This window comes from Sander lucioperca, chromosome 20, assembly GCF_008315115.2.
Source record: "Sander lucioperca isolate FBNREF2018 chromosome 20, SLUC_FBN_1.2, whole genome shotgun sequence".
NCBI lineage: Eukaryota > Metazoa > Chordata > Actinopteri > Perciformes > Percidae > Sander > Sander lucioperca.
The window spans coordinates 8,536,393-8,560,536 of NC_050192.1; the positions used below are offsets into that span (position 1 = coordinate 8,536,393).

The 24,144-nt window shown below is 40.6% G+C and overlaps 1 protein-coding gene across 10 annotated transcripts; it reads left to right on the forward strand.

The window, feature by feature from the left end:
- The first annotated feature begins 6,532 nt into the window (after positions 1-6,532).
- On the forward strand, positions 6,533-23,997 carry impdh1b (IMP (inosine 5'-monophosphate) dehydrogenase 1b). 10 transcript variants are annotated; one of them, XR_004107425.2, is made up of 18 exons: positions 6,533-7,080; positions 11,027-11,125; positions 11,293-11,373; positions 14,892-14,940; positions 18,241-18,342; positions 18,461-18,535; positions 18,745-18,750; positions 18,934-19,140; positions 19,271-19,358; positions 19,437-19,636; positions 20,143-20,233; positions 20,455-20,550; positions 21,134-21,277; positions 21,473-21,617; positions 21,716-21,859; positions 21,948-22,031; positions 22,546-22,630; positions 22,726-23,991. XR_004107425.2 is itself a non-coding variant. In XM_031313234.2 (17 exons), the coding sequence occupies exons 1-17, from the start codon at positions 6,860-6,862 to the stop codon at positions 22,565-22,567; spliced, it is 1,854 nt and encodes a 617-aa protein (XP_031169094.1). In that variant the 5' UTR covers positions 6,533-6,859; the 3' UTR covers positions 22,568-23,991. The 10 variants fall into 10 exon arrangements, 9 of the variants coding, with proteins under 9 accessions (XP_031169094.1, XP_031169095.1, XP_031169096.2 ...); XM_031313234.2 differs by having other exon boundaries at positions 22,546-23,991; XM_031313235.2 differs by having other exon boundaries at positions 11,296-11,373; positions 22,546-23,991.
- The last annotated feature ends 147 nt before the right edge of the window (positions 23,998-24,144 follow it).

A 24,144-nucleotide genomic window follows, 5' to 3' on the forward strand; every position in this document is an offset into this window, starting at 1 on the left:
CGTTGTAAGTATAGTCAGACAATTTCCTGATTCATGTTTACAGTGGATGACCTGAGGAGAGTTGAGGAGTTTCCATGAGGTTATGCTTCATACTTTAATATAGTTATAGGTTTCAATGTGGTTTTTTTTTCTCGTCAGTTCTTAGATTGTGCTCATTTTTTAAACTGTATCACTGTCATAGATAAAGACAAATAGGAAAAAGATAAGACTCACTTTTGTATATATTATTTATTCATTTATGTTCAATTAGCCTAGATATTTCCTGTAGATTGTATCTCCCAAAAGTCTCCTGTCAATTGTAATTATATTGCCTATAAAATAGAATGTAAACACTCCAGGGGCCATATTACAGAAGCTTCCTATTTTAAGTTAAAATTGGAATAGTCTGGATCAACGCAAGTACATTTCCAGGATAATTGCCGACATCACCTTACTCTCCCTGTGTGTTTGCCTTTGTCAAAATCCCTTCGCTTCGGGAAACAACAACAAACTTCGAGCTAGCAAGCTACACGCGGAAAATGGCAAGTTTTAAAGCAACACTACTACAGCTCGCGCGGCTGTAGTTCCAATGAGACAACCTGTAGGGGAACAGAAGAGGGAAAAGTTACATAGTGTTGCTTTAAAGAAAAGTTGCATCGTGTAATACAGAGCGGGTTTTTTTTCCTACCCTAGAATGTATTTGTGGTGTAGCCAGACCCAACTCCAAAGAGCTGTGGAGATAGGTCTGGTAAAGTGGGACTATAGGAAGAATTGTCAACCACATGGTAGTGCTAGAGGGATAGGATTCATCCTCTGGGGACAATGAATGAGATATTTCAGTCTGGACCAAAGTGATGGACAAAGTGATGGACAGACTTTTAGTTTAGTTTTAGAGACTTATGGCATGGTATGTCTGTCTTAGGATAGAAATACCATATACCATGTTTTTTTAATGGCTTTATGGCCCACATGCAACCAAGAGGATTAAGAACGAGATGATATCTGAGAGTTTTTACTTCCTCATTTCAGATCTGGTCATAAAACAGTAAGGTGTTTGTTTGAACAGTTAGGTTGACATTTAAAGACAAAAGGAAAACATTGACTGTTGAGCAATGTATTTGACGTATGTTCTTAGTCACTCACAGGCAAAGTGAGTAAGCATTAAAAGAGATACCTATTGAACTCACAGACACACACGCACGCACGCACACACACACACACACACACACACATGCACATACATTTATGGGATCGCTCAGACCTGTTCCAACACCAGGATCCGCTCTGTATGAACTTGTTAGAAAACCTGCTATCTTTTATCCAAATAAATAAATACAATCTTGGTATTTCCTGTTTATTCACATGCCAGAGTGGAGATTCCAGATTTTGTATCTGGAAAATTCCCCATTCAGCAGAATGAGCTGAACAAAATAGCAGCGCTGTTCTATCTTTGTTCTATTCTTGTCATGATTTCACTTCCTCTGAGGCTTGGCACCATTTTTGAGGAAACTCCAGCCTAGACAGCCACCACAGTTCACTGAAAGCGTAATAGCAGATGTTGGGCTAACTCTTAAATCAACACCAAGCATTTGATATGACAGTATATGATTTATCAGTGCTACCTCATGGTTAACACATTCTTAATTTAAAAAGTGGCATGGTCTAAACTTTCGAGGCAATAATGCTGAATATGGTTTAAGATACTGATATGAGTCAAAAAAACTTTTTCTCACACAAGCCTGAACAGCTAGACATTACTTCCATCATTTCCTCTGTGCGTTGCTTGTTACTTTTGTCCATTGTTTCCTTTCCGGAGAATCATGTCTTATGATTACCCGAGGTTTAAAGAAAGTTGTGTAGGAATGGTGTAAGCAGCTTTGAGAGACTACTCTGCGGTTTTCACTGCCAGAAATTGGCAGGCAGCCAGTAGTTCAGATTACTCAACTACACACAGACATTCATTTCTTTTGTTTTTCATTTCACTGACTAAACTTAAAACAGGTTAATCTCAATGAGAAATACTGGTATTTTTCTTAGAATTAATCATAGGCTACTGCTACTGCTATACACTGAAAGATTGGCAGAGCCAGTAAAACAGGCAAACAATGGGACAGAGAGAAAGCACAAGATTATATCAGAGGAACCTCTTTTGACCCAAAATCCATCCAAATGTTGGAGCGATCATTAAAAGTGAAGAAATGAGCACATTATGAACAAATTGTAGTAGTCACTTTTAGTATTTCACAGTTGCTATCCAAGGATAGGAAATAGATCCTGATTTCCTTTTGATACATGGTACAGTAAATCTGTGCAGAACAATGATTAAACTGCACTCAAATCTGACCCATTTTCAAAAAGTTTCTATTACAGAAATGTGGGTTTCTTTCAACCAAATTGTCAAAAGAAATAACGTGGATGGTTCTATACAATGCTCTTCACAAGAAGAATAAATGCTCAGTCCACTACTTTCATTGAATTGTCTGTGTTTTATTCAATTTTATAGCATTTGAAAAAAAAAATTGATAAAAGAGCGTTGAAAAAAGGGACAAAAATGTCGGAAAAAGCTTCAAAAACATTGGAAAAATGAAAGAAAAGGTTGAAAAAGTAAAATGTTGAGAAAAGCTTCAAAAACATCGGGGAAGCAAGAAAAGGGTCGTAAAGACGACCAAAAAGAGTTTAATTTAAAATTTTGAACAAGAAAAACAAAAAGTTGCATGGTTGAACGGAAGATAACACAAGGGGTTAAAGGTCCAGTGTGTAACGTGTTTTGTTGTTCATTATCAAAATCTGTGTTGCCCGTTCACAAACTTGTCCTTTTTCATGAATATTTACCTCCACCATCAATTCCAAGTATTCCTATTGGCTTGAAATTTAACATTTGCATTCGCATGAACTGGGGTAGACCTTAGACAGTATATAAGAATGGACCAACAGATCCCGTTGCTCTGGACGGAGACCAGTGAAGGCCGTTAGAAGCACTTTTCCGGTGAGCGCTGAGCGTTACTGCGCAGCATTCAACTGAGAGAGACGACGTAAATGTGCCGTGAGCAACGTGTCTGAAAGTTGTAAGTCTTCTGGTAGCTGTGCCAAGAGAAATCTCAATCATTCCCAATCTTGCAGAGACGGAGAGCGTAGGTATATGTAAGGAGATAACATAGGCACAGGCTAATTATTGATCACTAAAATGATAGTTAACATTAGTAATTACACTTAAACAGCTAATGTGAGACGAAACTGCCTGCGCGCTTCTCCTGTACTATACGGTAATTACTCTACTATGCGACAGTAAGTCGCGTGGTTATGACACAATCGTTAGCCTATTTTTACAAAAACGTCTGCTACGGAGCCATAACGTGAGATACAAGGTAATGGAGTCTTTTATACATTGTCGTGTTTCTTTAGAAATAAACAGTGGACAAATAGAGTATTTAAACGCTTCAGATGTAAAGTTATTCTCTGTCAAAGTGACGTCAAAATGAATGGCAGTCAATGGAATGCTAACGGGGGGTGATCGCTTTGTAGCATTAAAATGGCGCCATAGGAGGTTCGCGGTCCGAGGAGAAGCTTACCCCCTTGGGGTATGTCGGTACACGATCCATATTCATGCGCCATCTTGAAATACGTTAGCCGGTAAGGGACATACAGGACATACTGCTCCGCCTTTTGCGTTTTCGCTGTCACATGATAAACTCACAGGTGCTACTAATGCTGCTAATGGGTATCGTAGCTTCCCGGCCCCGGCAAGTTTGAAGAAGGAAACATAGAGGACCACACGTATTCAAAATCCAAATTTCAGGAACAGGAGTCTTCGCCCAGAAAAAGAAAAATTATATTGAAAAGAGCAAGAGACCAGCTTTTTGAAGCGTGAAGGCTACCGCAGCTGTAATACGTACTTTGAACTGCGTGGTGCGAGAGAGTTGATTGCGATATATGATCTCAACGCTAGATGGGAAAAATTCCTACACATTGAACCTTTAAAGAAATCCCTTTTACTCATGAAAGTATAATGGTGTTTGGGGTAATAAAACATTGCATCCACTAGATGTCAGTGTAGCACAGTTAAGAGCTCAGAGCACAGGTTTCAGGCTTGGAGAGTAGAATTTGGCACTACTGCATTTCAGTAGAATGCTGTTTGTATTGTATATTTAGTTTATGTATGTTGTGTTTAATCAAAGCACCACACGCACTGTTTGTTGTCTGGGAATACAATGAAGCTGCCATGTGGTGAATGTGTATGTGACAGGGTACATTCACAGGGGATGGTAGGTGGCAATGGACCAACTGCAGAATATTGCCCAGAGTTTTTTGTAACTCAGGCTGCCCTGTTACTTTCTGTGACGTAAATCCCTCACCACAGCCACAGAATACATTATACAACTATTTTCATAGGCTGCGTAGTACTTTCCATGACTAGTAAATTGATCTTGATGTGAAAAATCAAGTTTTACTTAATATGTTCCTCTGTTAACAACTCTATACTGATACTTCTGCCTACTCTGTACATATGGTTTGCTTGCTCTTATCCTGAGATGATACTTATCTTTGGTAAAAAAAAAAATAACTGCAGCAATTACAGTGAAATAAAAACTCATAAATAACAGTGTATCACAATTTCACTTGCACTTGAAGTGAAATGACTGTTTTAGAGGACATTATACCTGTCTTTAAAAAAACACATAATAGAAAAGGAGACACATTTATTTCCAGTCCCTTATAGCTGCAGTTCTACTTAAAAAGAGGCCTGTGTTGCATCAGAGTAATGTAACGTGAAGTTAATTACAACTTCTACCTGACTTCCATCCATCTGATAAATTATATCTTCAGTGGCCAGTCATTCACACACAATGAGTACTCTTTTGTTGGGAATGGTTAACCTTGTGGTAAATCGTATGACTCTGATTTGCCTGAGCCAGCCAATGAGTATCCACACTGTGCACATGACATTCATTATGATAAATGTAAATGAATGAGTGAGTGGAGTTAACAACTTAAGGACATGCACATGTGAAATTAAGAGTGTGCTCCCATCCCTTTTAGTGCATGAGACACTAACCCTTTAATGCCATTGATAACATGATCTTAGGGTACAACAGCAGCAAAGGTCTACAGTCAGAGGAGCAGCATTTTGTCAATCCATTTACAGTAGATTATACAAATGTATATATTCAGAATGTATCTTTGATACTAATAGTCAGTTTTCTAATTTGTTATCTTCATTGTGTTGGGGGGATGGGGTTTCCGTTACCATGTGTTAAAGATAAATGCGAGTTGTAAGTGGGGAACCTCAGAGGACGGGCTTAAGAGGATTTTCCATCTTAACATCTCACCAACTGTCACAAACAGTCAGTCACCTGGAGGTGATCCCTTTGAGAAGAGTAACGGCCCACTTGTGTGTCTGTGTGGAGGGGAAACATTTCCCCTTGCTAAATTTCTACACTTGTTTAGCAAAAAAAACAACGGCTAACACAACACATACATTCTGTACATTGCATACTATATGCACATCCCACCAAAGGCATGAGTTTACACCATTTTCTGATGTCAGAAACAATTCATTTGACATGTGAACGGATGGCGCTGCATGTAAAAAACATGCTTGCAGACCATAGGGTGCATTCTTTTGAAAACAAAATTCTTAGAGTGATTATGTAACACTGGCACTTTGGTGCAAGCTTCACTCGGGAGAGTCAAGGTACAAGTACATGTTGTGTCAGCTTGTGAGTCTAATCTCTGCCTTTTTTTAGGAGGTGGAGTGGTTACATCAGAGCTTATTCATATACAGACTCATTTTGTATAGCCCCAGTTTCACTTAGCAGTGGATTGGAAACCCACATTTTCCACGAGGCTTGGACGTAAGCATAAGAAGCATTACAAAAAACACCTATCGGTCCTGGTGTGAGAAGCTAAATTTATCATTCAAGTCCGGAGTCGTTAAAAAAAAAAAAAAAAAACGCTCCTTGGTGCCAAATATTTCCAGAAATGATATGTGTTGTATGTATTTGGTTTTAGTGGAGCCCAGCGAGACAAATAAAAAGAACACCATAGTGATGATCTTGCTGTTTGCGCTGCAAAAATGTGCTGCTTTTTTTGCAAAGCTCATCTCTAGTCCTGTTTATTTTAATTCTGAAATCCTCTTTGTGAAAGTGACGTGGTGCCACCGATAGAAAGCAGGATTAACCCATACATGGAGAGGGAGCAGGACATAGAGAGCTTGATAGAGCACTCAGCAGGACAGTAGCACTCACTCCATTCAACGTGTAAAGGAAACGCTCGGGGCAATGAGTGCTTTATCCTACATATAAGTACAGTACAGGGCTCATCTACCCTCTCCATTACCCTCTGCCTATATGACAGAAAATCTTCTCCAAGATTTCGAAGACATCACCACAACAGTCTCTCCACAACAACGCTCTGCTGCTGGCATCATTTCCACGGTGACACCCTCTCAGTGGGAGAATCTCCTAGGTGACGCCCTTTATCGACACGCCTAGAGGTGGCTGGTGCCTTTTTGTAGGCAGGTGCATCCTGTGCAGGGGCAGACGGAGTAGCCTGACAGGTCTTTTTTTCCTCTGTGTGGGAACACCAATGCAGCTCCATATCTGGTCTGGAAGGCAGAGTAAATAGAGAAGACAAAGGAATTCAGATAAGAATATTTAGAAACAAATGGAGAGTTTGCATGTGTTTTGCAAATTGTCACTCCTCCAAACTTGGGTTATGAAGTTCATATGAAATCAGGGTTTCAAGAAGTCTTCCGTTACACATGTAATCTTCAGCTGTTGGATATTTTCACTGACTTTGTAAATTTAATTTAAAGCAAGCAAGCAAGCTGCACAGCAAAGCGAAAGGGCCACTGGATCCTGGGACTGACCTTGGACGGACGATGGAGGGGTATGGTTATGAGCACTTTGGTGCAGATGCAGCGAGGGAGAGCCAGCAGGTGGATTATCGAAGAATCGTAGGAGACACTCAGCCCCCACATACCGACGTTTCATCCCAGGAAGGGCAACATTATGTCCGGCAAACCTCACATGGCCATGGACATGAAACTGCAGCCCAGCGATACAGCGCCACACGCATCCAGGCTGGTCTAGGCCCAGAGAGGTGAGTTGCTGAGAAAGTATATGGAGAATGAGCCACAACTCAAACAATATTTAGGTTAAAATACATCTGTTTGTTTTATTATTTTCACAGAATGTGAAAGCTTTTTGTAGCTATTTGTAATTGCAAAGTTGCCTGCTGCAGATTTAATTTCTTACCAGGAAGTGTGAGTTCTGCAAAAACATTTGTAAAAGGTAAAACTTTTCCCCCCAGAATTCACAGCTAATCTTGATTTTAAAATGATGCATGTTCAAGTTCAAAAGCAAAAGCAAGACTTAAAATGAAATGGAAAAATGCCACAACAATATCAACCCTTAATGCCAATATCCAATGTGAAATCAAAAGACAATGTGATGTAAGTCCTCTGGCTTTCATGCTTTATTTCTTGCACTGTCTGTGCCTTCACAAGGCTGCACATGTAAATTAACTTCATGCCGTCGGGTCAGTTTACATGTCCACACACACTTGCATTTGGATCAGTTTGCAAATGCCCTTGAGGCGAAAGCCCTTGCTTTGGATGGCACACTTAATTTCTGAGTTGTTTGAAGGCCATGTAGATAATATTTATGACTTATGAGCGGATGCTTAAACAACAAAAAATGACTTATCTTCTAAAGTTGTTTCTGCACACAGACAATTCAGTGATGCACCATCAAGGGAAGAGTGAGCAGCATGCTGCAGGGGGGATAAACAAGGCTGAATCAACTGCTCAAAATAGCTACAGTGCATACAGGAACCATTGACCCATATCTGCAATGACCCACATTTAATTTGACACAAACACAGAGTGGGAAACAGATCCAACCATCACCTATGAGTAATACAGAACAAGAGGACTTTGAATTATATTGGGTAACAGAGAATATGATGTGGTTCTCTATTGCATTCAATATCTGAAATGTAATCAGTGAAACATCCCTGCAAGAAATAATCAATATATCGGAAATGCCAGCCCCAAATATAGTACTCAAGTTACCTAATTGCCTGTTGTCACAAAAAGTGTAAAAAATAATATCCCTTATTTTTTGGCAGCAGATACAACAAAAACTGTATTGGTAGTGAAACATGTCACTCTGATCTGCTCCATGAAGCTGTAGTAAGCAATATTAGCAGCATTTTAATATTGCTGCAGTCTGGACTTATTTTAACTACACATACTGTTGTAAAGTTGAATATATGCCAATGCATAGTATTTTATAACATGGCAATACAATTGGTAGGTAAATTGTTAATCTGAAAAGAAGGCATGTGTAGTGGAGTAAAAAGACCAATATCCTTTTAAAATGTTGGCTACTGGTAGGATAAAGAAGCATTATGGAAGAATGTAAAAGTACCTCAAAACTGCACAAAGTAAATGTGCATAGCAAAGGTGGAATGTAACTAAGTACATTTACTCAAGTATGTACTTAAGTACAAATTGGAGGTACTTGTACTTTACTTGAGTCTTTTCTTTTCATGCCACTTTCTACTTCTACTCCGCTACATTTCAGCGAAAGATATTGTACTTTTTACTCCACTACATGCATCTGACAGACAAACGTTTACCGTACCCGCGAAACCGCGAACGGCTAGAGCGAGCTTCTACCATTGAAGTCTGATAGTTTCTATACACGGTCTTGTACCTTTGACTTTTTTTTTTTGCCGTTTTCAAAATGTTTTTTTGCGCCGACTCAAATGTGTTATGCTCACTATTCATCTCGTAGCTGGTTGGCTTGGTTCCAGACTTAAAACTCTATAAGCAATTTTCGAAACGTCAATCAAACAATTGAATGGAGAAAAACACTTCCGGAGACAGAGCTGAAAAAAAGTGGGCGGTCACTGTTGAGCTCTATTGGAACCATCAACTTGTCAGGGACTAAGGATGAAAATTTGCCTTTGGCTATAATCCTGTATATTTACATTCTTTGAAATGTTTATTAATATACACTCTCCCTTTTTGAAATAAATAAACTTAAACTTTTTCGTTCCACGTTAACCAGTGTAACTTGATTACACAAACCATGGATGACACAGACTGTATACAGCAGCAAAAAGGCAGATGTTAAGCACGCCTCCGTGAGGAGGAGAGGGGATGTGACGCTGCTGCTAGTACATAACACCAACACGCACTGTCTGCAGCGCCAGGCAGGCAATCACTTCTGAATCACTTTACTGCCAACCAGTACTTTTACATCTTGGAGCCACGAACAGCCTGTTTTTTCTTCGAGATTGTTCTTCAAGGTAGAAGAAATTACTGTGTCTATCATCGCATTTCTTAGCCCGACTTCTGTAGATTCACAGCTGGAAAGTTGCTTTCCCTTGGTCAACGTGGGCATCAGCTCCAAAAGGTTAGCTATAACGTTAGCTAACGTAACTTCGTCTAGGAAAATATGCTGTAACGTTATTGCACGATAGCTAAGAAGCTACGTAGTTTAAACCACTTGGTAGCCTATCTATCCAACGGTAGAAAAGCTTGATTTAAAGTCTCGGGGTCGTTTTCTGTAGGGCAAGCCAAAATAACCAAGCCGCTAATGCTAGCTAAATGCTAACGGCTGCTCCCACATGTCTGTAAGTTGAACGTAGTGTGGACTCGGCTCATGTCTGGTCTGCCAAAAGTTCAGTTGCATGTAGCTACATTAGTAGACAATTTCAACACATCTAACGTTACACCAGTTGGGACAATTGTATAGTAGTAACGTTAGCTAGATAGCTAACAATTAACATTAGTTGTTGTGGTGTTGACTGTAAACAGATATTTGTGTAACGTTAGTGTTCAGTGCTGTGAACGTATTTACTCCATCTAACGTTAACTTTAATGGTAACGTTAACTTTACTATTGCAGATTATTTTCCGTTAAAGTAACGTTACATCACCTCTGCTTCGTATTTCTAAAATGTTAACGCTAGCTAGATATAACGTCTTATCACCCTTCATGTACACACAGTACATTGGCATGAAGCCCGAATTACGCCTGAACGCAGCACCAATCTTTAATCCAAAATAGTGTTTCCTCTGTGCTAGAAAATTCGTATTGTTAGGTAGAAAGATATTTTAGATGCTATAGTATAAAAAAGAGCCACTCTTTAATTCGGCATGCATTAAACTCTCAAAGACGGTTTGCAATGTTTGCTAGACCGTAATGGTTGGTGACTAAAAATGTAAACCAGACATTTGATTTACTCTAAAAAGCGCTGCTTTGTGCATAATGTCAGTTTCCAACACAGTGCTATGGTTAACCAGGTACTTCTGAGGTGAGATATGTGGTGGGCTAAAATTGATACAAGCATGGCTAATATAACGCAGATTATAGCAGCTTTTACTGTATAAACAAGTAGCATATTTTAACTAACGTTACGAATGTGCAGTGCAAGGAGATAGCTAACGTTAATGTCTGCTAGCTCATGATAATGCAATGCAGGTCACCAGGCCAGTAGCTAACTAGAGAAAAACGACATTTTGAGGATGTCGTGTTCTTCTTTGGACAGCGTTTCAGTGAATATGGGTTTACCATTACCTTTTTAAAATAGTGTAGTGCGTGGTTCAGTTAAATGTTAGTAAGTCACCCGGCCATATTTTGCTTTAGTTGAATTTCTACAGTGACATATGCGTTTGTGGTACTTTGTGCGATCTAATGTTAAGTAACGTCTTCTCCCGTGATGTCTCCGCAGCAGTTATAAAAACTATGCCTCTATTTAGTGTGTGCAACATTGTTACAAGTGTATCACCGAATTATTAGTAGCTTGTTTTTGCAAGCAGATTAAGCTGTTGCCACGTATGCGCACTAACCTGCAGCTGGCTATGGGATGTTGATGTTGCTATGGTTATGTCTTTCTGTGAGAAGGTCACTAAAGCTCTGCCTGCAAAGTGGATGTGTTCTTGCAGAGCATCCTTTTACTGTCTTCAGATACATATCTTTATCTGAGTGTCTGGGCTGCACAGTTGATTGAAGTTGGCTCTTATCATTTGGCAGCATGGCGGATTACTTAATCAGCGGTGGTACAGGCTATGTCCCTGAAGATGGACTCTCAGCTCAGCAGCTCTTCTCGATTGGAGATGGCCTAACATACAAGTAAGTTTCCCTGCATCACAAACTTTGATTTGATTTTCCGAAAATCTCAGTAAAGTAATGAAATTCATTCAAAGTAAGGTCTCCTGATTTTAAAACCTCACCTGCGTGCAATGGTGGGTGAAGTGTACGCAGGAGTGCTTTGTAATGGCCAACACATTTTGAACCAGCAGATCTGACCAACAGTGCGTTGGCTCCGATGGTCATACGGCTGAAGAGCTATGCTCTAAAGGAGATGGGTTGACTTACAAGTGAGTAACACAGTCATCTTCAAACCGTTTTGAAACTGTGCTGTTAAAAATCCTTTGTCTCTCCAAATAGTGAATCCATAAAGAGGAAGCAAATGACCCTCCAAAGCAATCTGGTGCCATGAAAGTGCATGAATGGAGAAGATAAATGTTGGGCTTAATGGAATGCTCAATCTGATCTTGATCATGGGGATCAAATTTGCTTCCAGTGCACATAACTGCATTATTAACTTTAACTACCCTCAAAGTGCATGACCTGTCCTGTGAATGCAACATGCATGCCAGAGCAGCTCATGCACTTTATTATAATCACTTTGCTTTACCTAAAAGTAATAATTAAGTACTAATTTAATTTTTTTCTTACTTAACCTCACTCAGCTCTGGTAAGCATTCCGGTGATAAACAAGAAATGCGTTGTATTTGCACTTATTAGGATTTTGACAATTTTTTTTCTTTGTTAATCCTTGTAACCGCACTTTTATTTTGTCATGAATAACATGAAGCAAAGGGTTGTACTACTTAATTGTAGTGGGTGTTGTACACTGAGAAGCATGCCATTTCTCTTTTAAAACGTTGTCCTAAATCCATCACAGTGCTTAACCTGTTGAACATGTTTGCCACAGGTTCTAACAACCTCTACAATCAATACTTCAGATGCTCTCTGTGTTCCCTGAAAGTACATTAGTTAATGTATTACCGCATCATCGTCTGCACACAAAAAAACTGCATTTCGATTTAAGTTTAGTTGGAAGGTTTTATCAACCTAAAATCCACCAGTTATTTGCTTTAATCATGCTGCTTCTGCTTTACAGAAGCTAATTGAATAGAAAACGTAATTATGTTTGAGTGTGTCCGCGTGTGATTGAACAACCTCTCCACACTGTAATGAAGTGCATCACGACCGAAGGAAGGGTTGCGCACATGATGGCCTGAATTGACCTGTGTAATGCAGGGGGAATTGGGGTGGGTGGGGTTGAAAGTGTCTGCATCACTCTTTTCAAGCCAGATATAGTGGAAGTGTTTCAACTTCTGTTGCAAGATTTAAAATGTATGTCCGCTTTCCCTGTACTGTATATGCCCAATGACTTGATCAACACACATACACTCCTGTCACAGGTACTGGATCTAAGAATACAATCAAGCAAGATATTGCTAATTTATCTTTTTAGTATCTTTTTTATTTTAGGTTATTAGTTAGAGAAAAAGGAAGTAAGCCACCTAGAAAAAGTGAGACAGAGACACAGCAAGGTGGGCATGATTGTGAACATGCTCTTTCAATCAGTGCTCCTTTTGAACTCTATTTTTCTGTCAACGCTGCTGAAACAGCCTAGAAAGTTAAGGTGCCCCAGTGTTTTTGCCTCATCATAGACCGAGATGGGTGAAGAGTTCTTAGCTGTTAGCTTTACATTGTGAGCTAAGGTGATGAACTGTAGAGTAAAGTTTGTAAACATGTATACATTGTAAAATAAATTGACAAACAATCCATGTAATCACGTGCCTCTTATGCCACTTTCTCAAGCTCCAGGCTTGTTAAATACTGGGTCACTGCCATTCACAGAAGACTAGACACAAAAGTACTTCAACTAAACCATATCATTTAAACTATACACTATAGAGTGTTCACTGATCATTGACTGAACATTTACAGCCTTATGGCCAAGTTACTTTGCAAACAGAAACCAACTATTAAATCATAGTTGAATATGAAGCAGTTGATTACCTCAAACGTAGGGCTGGCATAATAGCACTTATTTCTGATTGTTGTTACACTTCTGACAGAACTACTGTAGCAAATAAATCCCTGCCGCTAACTGTAGTGTAATAATGGTCCTCTGTCAGCATCCTCGTCACACAAACCAGTTACAATCAGACATACAGGTGTTGCGCCGCGTTCTATTTACCTCGGAACTCGGTTTTAACGAGGTCAAAGTCGTAAACACGCCCCCTGACCTTGGATTTCCAAGCTCGGAACTCGGACAACCTCGCAGTAGCCCGAGTTCAAAATCCAACATGGCTTCCCACTGTATCAACAGTTGTGAAAAGCTGCAGTAACCTAAAGTTATAAGCACTTCTGTCTTATTTGTGTCTCACTAAATCAGTCGTTCACACAAGCATGTCCAACTTCTATCTGTGGACATGTTGTTACGCTGTTTGCATGCACAAAAAAACGGCGTAATGCGTTATCAACGGGTATTGCTAACACGCGGCATTACTCATTTCAAGTTCACCCTGTTCAACTTGCTGCTACAAGTACAGAACACTGGGTGCCATGCCTTCAGCTGAATTGATGTTTTTTGGGTGGGGTATTTCTCCTTTATGACCAGGCAAGGACCGGTGTCGGTACAAGCAGGGGAAGACTCCCGCTTAGCATCATGCATTCGTCTACACTTACCACTCAAATGAAAACCATAATAAGGCAGCACCAAGCCAGTGTTTTCTTTAGAATTCAAATGAGCTCCGGTGTAGCGCTGACCCTGAGTCAGTAGGTGCAGCCTGTGTGTCGCAGCTGAGGTTTGTGGCTGCTGCTAAATGCTAGCAGATGTGTGCTGGACTTCTGCTTGTCGTTGATGTTTGTGGCTGTTTTTAGCTCCAAAGTGAGGGAAACAAACAGGACTCCTCCCTTGTAGTGTCCCATCTTTGGCGACTATTTCAGCAAAAGAAGCAGCAGAGATCTGTTAGCGGGTCAGCTCTCTACTTTCACTCTCAACTCCCATTCTCATTTAGACTCTGTTATGTCCACCTGTCCTGTACTGCTCACCATCTACCTGTTTCACATACCCTCGCTCTGTTGTTTCCCCTGCAGTTTCCTCCAACATCCATCCACATGGCATACAAAGCTTTCATTATTCCTGCATCTTTCCTTCGGCCCACTGCCCTGTTTATTACACCCACATATGCAAAAAACAAAAAAACAAAATACAGGCTGTGGTTTAAAAACAAACGCACTGATACAGATCAACTGTAGCTTTTTTACCAAGTACAGAATGCACCCAGCTACACTCAATGTCTGTTCTCAGCCACTATGTAACTTAGCAATAGTCTGGGAACCATGGGAAACCCTAAAAGAGTATCCAACAATAGGTTGCAGGCTCTAAACTGGCGTGAAATTCTTATACAGAAGGAAATGAGTAGAAAGAGATCAGGTAATGACAAACTAATTAAATATCTAACACATGTATAATTCAAATGTTCATTTAGGTTGTTTGGCATTCAAAGTCTTTCTTTTTTGTTGACCTATCTCATTTGTGTTTACCCAAATTCTTTATTTTAAACACAATTTTGTTCAATAGTACTCACCATTTGATTGCTTTTCAATTCACCCTGTGAGCACCTTATAATGTAGACAAACATTTTCAGTTCTCTGTTTGGAGACATTTTGCTGATTTTATGCAGATAGTGTTTCCATGTTGGTTTAAACATGAACTCTTTAGCTGCTACTATTTTAATGGATACTTTTGAACCTCACAGCCATGCTTAGTTGCATCAGCCCCTTAACTTTACATGTTGTTTATGTCTTTCAGTGACTTCCTGATATTACCTGGCTTCATCGACTTTACCTCAGACGAAGTGGTGAGTACACCTATGTGTGAAGGACATACTTGAGAATACAAAAGGGCATGCAAGGTCGGTTGTTGTTTCAGAAGATTGTTGCAAGTATCGTCACATCTGAGAAGAGACTTTCCTGGGTATTTTAAAGGCAAGCCAATCATTTCTTTAGTTTCTTCTAGGGCTGAACGATATGGACAAAATTTCATATCTTGATATTCATGCCAGATATCTCGATATCGATACGATACGGTATGACTACGGGTTCGGTGAAAATCAAGCATTTTTCAGAAAAATACTCGATTTCGCGGAGCTCGGATTCAACCTTCATTTTTCATTCATTATAGAGTTTTGGAATGGCCACTTGGTTAAAATGTGTTCGGGATGGTAGTTTATAACGCTTGTCCAGCGTGCGAACCATTTTTTGAAAGCCCTCTTTTGAGACTGTGTACACGGGTACCATGTCTTTTGCAATGTGATAAGTTATAGCGTCTGTAATGTCTTTATGTCTGGTGGACGTCGACTCATATGGTGTAACACTACTGAAAGCATCAGCAATCATACTTTGCTTGGGCCTCTTTTGGGATGACTGAGAAGTCCCCAGTGTTTCTCTCATTGTCATACACTCTTCGTGCAGCACATGATGGTGTTGTTTCAGGTGGTGAAACATGTTTGTTGTGCTACCTTGCTTCGTCGCAATTTTCGCCAAGCACGACTTGCACAACACCTCGCTCTGGTTGACATCATCCTTTCTAAATCCAAAATACCTCCAAATAATGGAGGACGATTTATGTTTTGGCACAAAATTAGTTTCTGCATCGCCACCGGCCGCATTATCTTCCGCACTCATGTTACTTTTCTTTCGTTTCGATTTCCCCGCTGTGAATGTCCTGTGTGTGTGTGTGCGTCAGTCTCCGTCTCCCTCACTCCTGCCCTTCTATGTTTGTCATTGGCTGGCTTCAGCTGTCGATCCACATGAATTAAGCTTTGTGGTTGGCTGGCTGTAATGGTGCATTCAAGGGCAATCGTAAAAGTGAATATGGTGACTGCCAGATCTGTACATGCAGGGCGTGCGCGGAGGAAAATCTATCGTTTATATCGTTACTTTTTCGATATTAATATCTTGAATGTTCATATCTAAATATAGATACGATAACGGTATATCGTTCAGCCCTAGTTTCTTCTACACCCCTCATGATGATAATGTGGCAGTGTCAGCAGACAGACCATTCTTGGCAGAGCCACTTCCTAAACCATCAGACTTATTACAGTGGAGTCTCTTGTACTCCAGACCTCAACCACGTTTATAATGGCAGCTCTCGTTTTTTTGCCCAATTAAAACCGTCTGCATCATGTCTCCTCTCCCTGCTATTTTTGCCCGATGTGGTCACCCACTGGCTGCTCCCTCACCCTTGTGTTTACATTTGTGTCTGGTCCGTTGCTCAATCCACCTCTCAGCAGATGAAGGGAGTTAATCTCGGGGCTTTAGATGTAATCCCCTCACTTCTGCTTCGTCCATCTCAGCGGATTGTAATTTAATTGATATCTCTAAACTCTCCCCATTTTCTTCAGAGTTACAGAGAGCCCTCGTTGCTGTGTGAGATGCTTTTCTGCCTCGCCACGTTGTCATGGACTGGCTGTCTCAACAGAGCCTTTGTCTTGCCCTAGTTTTTCCACAGGATAGTGAGTCAATTCAAGCTTGAATAACACAAATGCTTCCACATTTGGCCTCAGTCACCAATTTGAATGGAGTAGTTTATGTTCACACAGGGACTCGGTAGATCGGACTTACATTTGTAATATACTTTCTAGCTTTTGTATGGTGTTTTGTATGGAAACATGAAGAGGGGCCACATGTGCATGGAGCTGTTGTGGGAATTTCTTCGGGGTCGTGATGTTCCCGACATGTTTTCCTAACTCTCAGTTGAATTTAGCAGGTTAGTGCAGTTGTGCTTTCTAAATGGAGAAGGGGTGTTAGTTGACTTCTCCTGCCTTGACCGTGAAGCCCTGAGAAAAGCCTCCATAGTTTATGTCTGTCACAGATAAGGAGTAAAAGCTTGGACACCATAGAACTCATTTGCTGGTTTCCCATGTGCAAGGAATGTCATTATTTTCACACACACAGTTGACGATAGCAGAAGCTGGTGTTGGCTGTCGTGGGAATCAGTCAGATATTAAAGTTAAATGTGAAATTTGGAGACACAGTGGTATGGCTCATTTCCATTTTTCCAGACAGTCAGGTTTCTGTCCCAGAGAGGACGAAATGTTTTTTGATGGACCGTGCCGTTTATTTTGTTTGCAGAGATCTTGTATCACAGGTGATGCACAAAAGTTTAAATGACGTACACTTTTACAAAGTGAAAAAGCCCAAATGCACTTACCATCTCCAACAGAAAAAACACTGTTCACAAACTGCTCCAAACTGCTCTATTGTAGTCCAGCCTTTACTTCCGTGACAAACGTGCGTCACTTTGTAACACACGTTACAATGCTCGCCTAGCTGCTAGCGTGGCACGCCCTCATACTCTGCAACTGACTGGCTAGTAGTCCTCACCCAGCTACTGCACAGGTGCGACTCCCAACGAAGATGGAACAGAAGTGTGATGCCTCACTCTGTAGCTAAAACAGAGAGCTCAACACACAGGGTGAAAAGAGGAGCTGCAGCAATGTGCAGTACAACAAAAATATGGTGTTTTCTGAAAATTAAAACCACATAAACCTATTCTGGTACAACCTCTAAATTAGAGGTGTTGAAATTAATCAAATAATCGACGCATCGAATCGTGGACATGGACGATGCTGCATCGATAATCGACCGGGCCATAATCGATTATTTCTGTTTACAATTTAATGTAGGCCTAACAACATTTCTGTTTACATATTCTGTTATGTTTTGCACATTCAGGAAGTGCCATGTGCTCAGTGCTGTAGTTTTATGTATCCAATTTATTTAGTGTTAGAGCACTGCAGAATGTTTTGTTTTTGAAGCTTGAAAAGCTATGAATTAAATATCCTATATGGCTTTAATAGAAAAATGTATTTGACGCATCGTGATGCGTCAAGATATGGAATCGAATCGCTGACATGATAATCGTAATCGAATCGGGAGATCAGTGAAGATTCACACCTCAATACAATTATGAACCTGAAAATGAGCATAATATGAGCACTTTAAAGGTAAAACCACTCAAAGACACAGTTGTACAGTAGATTGAATCTGCCAAGTTTAGTCTGCCCCCTGGTGGTTCATGTGCAAAATAACAGAAACAAGCTCCTCTTTGTGAAGCCATTAAAATGTGCATCCCCCTCCTTTTTGTCTCTTAGGACTTGACATCAGCGCTGACCAGGAAGATCACATTGAAGACCCCTCTCATCTCCTCCCCCATGGATACTGTCACAGAGTCGGCAATGGCAATTGCTATGGCTGTAAGACACTGCTTTGCCAAAACTGCTGATATATTAAGAAACCAATTTTTCATGTATTGCTTAATTCTATTTTGGAATACATTTTTTTTTTTTTTTTTTTTTTTGTATTTTTTGGTAGCTAATGGGAGGCATTGGTATCATCCACCACAACTGCACACCAGAATTCCAAGCCAATGAGGTCCGCAAGGTTAAGGTAAACCATAATTATCCTTCATGTTTACAAAGGACCATTTTCAAAACTTGTGTTTTATGTCACACCATCTTAGCATTTTCGTAGTTAAGTCTTGTTGTCATCACCATTACACACTCGCATGTGTGTCTGTACAAAACAAAATACATCAAAAGGACTAAAATCTCACCTTGACCTGTCTTCTCCTCTTGTACTGTTTTGTCCCTATATAGGTTCTGGTAATTGTCTTCCGTGTGTGTGTGTGTGTGTGTGTGTGTGTGTTTTTGTGTGTTGTGTGTTACTGTTTTCTTGTATTGGCATGTTAATGTGTGTTTCTTGCTGTGTGATGTTTTGCGCTGCTTTACACAAACGAAGAGAAAAACAAACTGCAATCCTTTTGTTTGGTTTCTCTTGCTTTCCAGAGGTTTGAGCAGGGTTTTATCACAGACCCAGTTGTGATGAGTCCGCGCCAGACAGTTGGGGATGTGTTTGAGGCCAAAGTAAGACATGGCTTCTCTGGTATTCCTGTCACAGAGACAGGCAAAATGGGCAGCAAACTGGTGGGCATCGTCACCTCCCGAGATATTGACTTCCTTTCTGAGAAAGACCGTGGCAAACCTCTTGAGGAGGTGTGTATTTTTATGCTTTTTTTTTTTTTTTTTAAGAAACCGTTTATCCATCAGTTGAAAAAAAATGTTTGTTTTGGGATCCCTCATTTAATTGTTCTAACATTGAAATGATGCTTACATCATCTCCAAGGCCATGACAAAAAGGGAGGAGTTGGTAGTGGCTCCAGCCGGTGTTACACTGAAAGAAGCCAATGATATTCTGCAGCGCAGTAAAAAAGGTGAATACAAGCCGCTTTTTCTAGTTGGATTTTGAGCACTCTCATGCAATTTAATAACCTCACTTTCTCCGTGACCAGGCAAGCTTCCCATTGTAAATAATAACGACGAGCTGGTGGCCATTATTGCCAGGACGGATCTGAAGAAGAACAGGGACTACCCGCTGGCCTCCAAAGACTCACGCAAACAGCTGCTGTGTGGCGCCGCCATCGGCACCAGGGAGGATGACAAATACAGACTGGACCTGTTGGTGCAGGCTGGAGTGGATGTTGTTGTACTGGTGGGTGCTTTTTAATGGTTGAATTATGGCTTATGTATATCCTATCACTGGTGCCAGTCTGTAATAAATGTGTGAGAATGCCTGGACCAAAGTTAGGTCATTATTTGAGCATAGGTTGCAAAAATCCATACTGTTTTAGATGACTTCCACTGATGAAGAGGACGTGTGCTGTTGTGCAAGACCAGTAGGACAGTGCATTAACTAATACTACTACTACTACTATATACTACTATACTTGTGGACAGTGTAAATTAGTAGAACCATAAATCAAATATGGTGGAGTTCCATGACTCAATATACTATAACTTACTGGGAACTTACTTTTTTTATATCATTAATCTGGAAATTGACCTTAGGCACTAAAGGTAAAGTATTGTCTAAATGTACAGTAGGTGTGCAGAATGTGTGTTCTCTGTGTGAAATATGTCTGTATAATACACACGCTGTCTGCATTCCTTAGCCTGTATTATCTGTTACTTAAACCATGAATGTTTTTGGATCTCCAGGACTCTTCACAAGGCAACTCGGTGTATCAAATCAACATGATAAATTATATTAAACAGAAGTATCCAGAATTGCAGGTGGTGGGAGGAAATGGTAAGTTTGTTGAAAAAAGAAACACTTGTTACAGCTGTTGCCTCAGTTAATATACATGTCAGTGGAAATACTGTGTTAGTCAAGCAACTTTGATTTTGTTCACATAGCACTGCCTGCTTTTTTTTTTTTTTTTTTTTTTTTTGGTAGTTTTCTTATAATGTCACCAAAATATAATGGTTTGCACACGTTTGCTGACACACATTTATTCTTTTTACCTACAGTGGTTACAGCCGCCCAGGCCAAGAATCTGATCGATGCTGGTGTCGATGCTCTGAGAGTCGGCATGGGCTGCGGCTCCATCTGCATCACTCAGGAAGGTACTCGCCCCTGTTTTTAAATCTCCTAAACACACTCCTTTTTTTTCCCCCTCATTATCAGAGAAAAGCAGAAATGGAATTTCACTTGAGATAAATGGTTAATGTATAGCACCACGTTAAAACAAAAGATAATGTTGTGATCATATAACTGGCCATATAAAAGAATAAATTGGGACACAGAAGCATATATATTAAACTGTAGCACCCGAGTGCCTGCTGTACCTGGTCTTAATCTGGCTATAAACTACAGTGAGAAGAAAAGGCTTGGTTGCCAACGGTAAAAAATACCCTGAGATCCTCCTAGTTGTCATGGTGATCTGCCAAGGCCCCATTCTGGGTTGCCATGGGGACCGGCCTCTCGTGCTCAGACTGGGTCACGTTCGCCAAGAAGAACAGAAGAGACATGTTTCAGCAAAGAGCCATGAACCTAAAATAACTTAGTCACCAGTGAAATAGACACTGCTTCTTATTATTTAAGCTGGTTTCTGTTTGTTCAAAAGTCTGATCTGATTTTTTTTTTTTTGTTGTTTTTAACCTGATCTGTTTCCATGGCAGTCATGTTGCTATGCTTTCTACCTTCTAGTCATGGCATGTGGGCGGCCCCAGGGGACCTCTGTGTACAAGGTAGCAGAGTATGCCAGGCGCTTCGGTGTGCCAGTCATCGCTGATGGCGGCATTCAGACTGTGGGCCATGTGGTGAAGGCTCTGTCTCTTGGAGCATCGACTGGTGAGATTTCAAAGATTATGACACACAGGTGTAACGTTGTGAGAAGAAGGCCTTGTCTAACAGTCATTTTTCATACTGCTTTTTAATCTTAGAACAATCCAGTCTTCATAGCAATCGTGTTTATCACAGCAGCGATGATGTTAGATTGGGTAGTAAAACAACAGATAATTCTCTCCTTCCTGTTTCCCACTCCAGTTATGATGGGCTCGTTGCTAGCTGCAACCACTGAGGCTCCAGGGGAGTACTTCTTCTCAGATGGTGTGCGGCTGAAAAAGTACCGTGGTATGGGCTCCCTAGACGCTATGGAGAAGAGCACAAGCAGCCAGAAACGCTATTTTAGGTATGTGGGAGGCTAAAAGTAGTGAAAGCCAAAATTCCAGAGCAGCGATCACAATGCGTGATTCCAGTGGAGAAAATTTGATTGATGTCTTTCCACAGTGAGGGAGACAATGTGAAGGTAGCCCAGGGTGTGTCAGGCTCGGTCCAGGACAAGGGCTCCATCCACAAGTTTGTACCTTACCTGATAGCTGGTATCCAGCATGGCTGCCAGGACATCGGGGCAAAGAGTCTTTCTGTTCTCCGGTGAGTAGCATGTGGGTGAATTACTGGTTATAATGCAGATATTAACTTTGATGTGCCTTATATTTGACCATCTTTCTATCTTTTTTAGTTCCATGATGTACTCTGGAGAGCTGAAGTTTGAAAAGAGGACCATGTCTGCACAGGTGGAGGGAGGAGTTCATGGACTTCACTCGTAAGTACCAAAACTGGACTGAAAGTTGGACTGAATTGTAGAGGCAGTTTCTGCACTGAGAGCAGGTTATGTCATCTGTCAGTCCCAGAAGCAGACATGGAACTCTAAACTGTGGTTTCTTTGTCGACTCTCATACCTGTAGATGATTTTCATCATGACATTGCTAAGAAACAGCTTGGCTCTAATATTACTTCCTGTTATGTGTTGGCATTAGCAAACCCAGCATGGGAAATAAACCTGCTCTGTAGTTGCATAAAAGAAGGGACATTAACTTTAACTTGACTAGCAGCAAGCTTTATCAAAAAGGACTGGACAGGCTGTATCACATGTCCCACACTGACTCTTGTGCAAATGCAATTTAGCAGTTTTCTGCCAAATGCATTCAGAAAACATGTAAAGGGTAGATGCAGTTTGCTGAATTAAAGTGAGTTGCAGTTAGCGTACTTGTAGCAGCTAAAGTCATTTATATTCGAGCATGCGCTGATTTCTCTCCGATTCTTCTCTGCCTCCACAGTTACGAGAAGCGGCTTTACTGAGCGGGGGGGATGGAGTGCAGATCATCGTTGCACGTGACACACCCAATCTAACAGTGACCAAATGTTAAGTCGCCACTTCTGCTAAAATACTCACCACCCACTACACCCTTTTGCCCCATCCTCCGTCGTATCCACCGTTACTCTCTCTCTGGTCCCAGCCGGCTACTTTTGGGAGGAAAGAGGCAAAGTAGCGAAGTGAGAATCTCCAAACTGACACCCGACTCTCTGAACACCTGGGATTTTTGCACTCAAGAAGTGGCGCATCAGGGATTTCGGAATGACATACGCACCTGTATCTTGAGTATGCAGCTGATCCCAATTTAGCATGTGGCTTGAAAGTAGTGAGAGAATGAACTGCGTGCCTGTTTGGTGAATTAAGGGTAGTGTGTGTCCAACTCTGTGATTTAGTTTAAAATGTGTCTTTGGGCAGTGTGCTAATATTAGTGAGTCTAAAATAGCCATGGTGCAGATCACATCAAGCATCTTATCTGGCTTTTTTAGGATCCACACTTACCAGCCCGCTCCCCATCTCAAGTCTCTTACATCCCAGCTCTTAAACACACTAGTATGTGCAGAAAACAAGACAAAACACTTGTCTCTTTATGTGCAGTGTGTCGGTGTTTCATGGCAATCTTACCTTTTGTCATCACAGCTATAAGCTACTTGATGAACAGTAGCTGCTTATATTTCAGCGCATATTGTTTACTTCCTGTATTGTGGATTCCGAGGTACGAGATCCTGGTCGTGACGATTATCCTTTCGACTCTGTATCCTCCAGTGTCCCCTACAATCAATAGACGGCACCCAGACCCACAGTCTCGACTACTGTGGACATTCATTTTCCCTTCAACGATATCTTGACAAATAATCAGTATCCCATCTTAGTGCATAGTGTTCGTATGTTGAGCATGGAAGGGACCAAAAGCTGAAGGTCAGGAATGTTTGAAAGAAAAAAACCTAAAACTTATCAAATCGATCAAAAATAGTTCGCAATGAGGACAAAGGACTATTTCTCTAACTTTAATTTGAATACTTTTAGATAAAGAAAAAAACTTTATATTAAACCTGTATTGTCTTTGGGGGGCTTTGAATTGAGCATGAAGTGTTTTTGATATGCATGTTTGTTTTTTCACTAAGCCAAACATGGCTGTATTTATATTCTGCTTTATTGTAATTGCATACATACTGCCAAGTGTCTTCAAACTTCCTCTGACACTTTTCTTTTGTGATTTCAAAACCAAAATTGGCGCAAGAAGTCACTTGTTACCTTGTCGGTTGTTCCTTCCTGCATTATCAGTGTGGCAAAGGTTCTCTGTTACCATAGGTGTATTTTAGTTCTGATTTATTTGTTTCTTTTTACCAGAGATATGCCTTGAAACGGGGATGAATAAAAGCTGTGTGACAGCTCAGTGCAAAAGCATAAAGCTACACACCCTCTCGCCTCTTTTTCTTACTTTAAAACAGAATCGCTGTGTTCGTTATTAGCTTATGTAGGAGTAGGCTTTGCCAACATGTTCATACTGGATGTCCTTTTGGCCAGATGTAATGTTTTTTTTTTTTTTTTGTTTATTTGTTTT

What these genes read in the sequence shown, in the direction of transcription:
- impdh1b (XM_031313234.2), top strand. Translation starts at nt 6,860, where the DNA reads ATGGAGGGGTATGGTTATGAGCACTTTGGTGCAGATGCAGCGAGGGAG. An exon ending in GGAGATGGCCTAACATACAA is followed by an intron (nt 11,126 to 11,292) that starts GTAAGTTTCCCT and finishes ATTTTGAACCAG; the next exon opens with CAGATCTGACCAACAGTGCG. An exon ending in GGAGATGGGTTGACTTACAA is followed by an intron (nt 11,374 to 14,891) that starts GTGAGTAACACA and finishes TATGTCTTTCAG; the next exon opens with TGACTTCCTGATATTACCTG.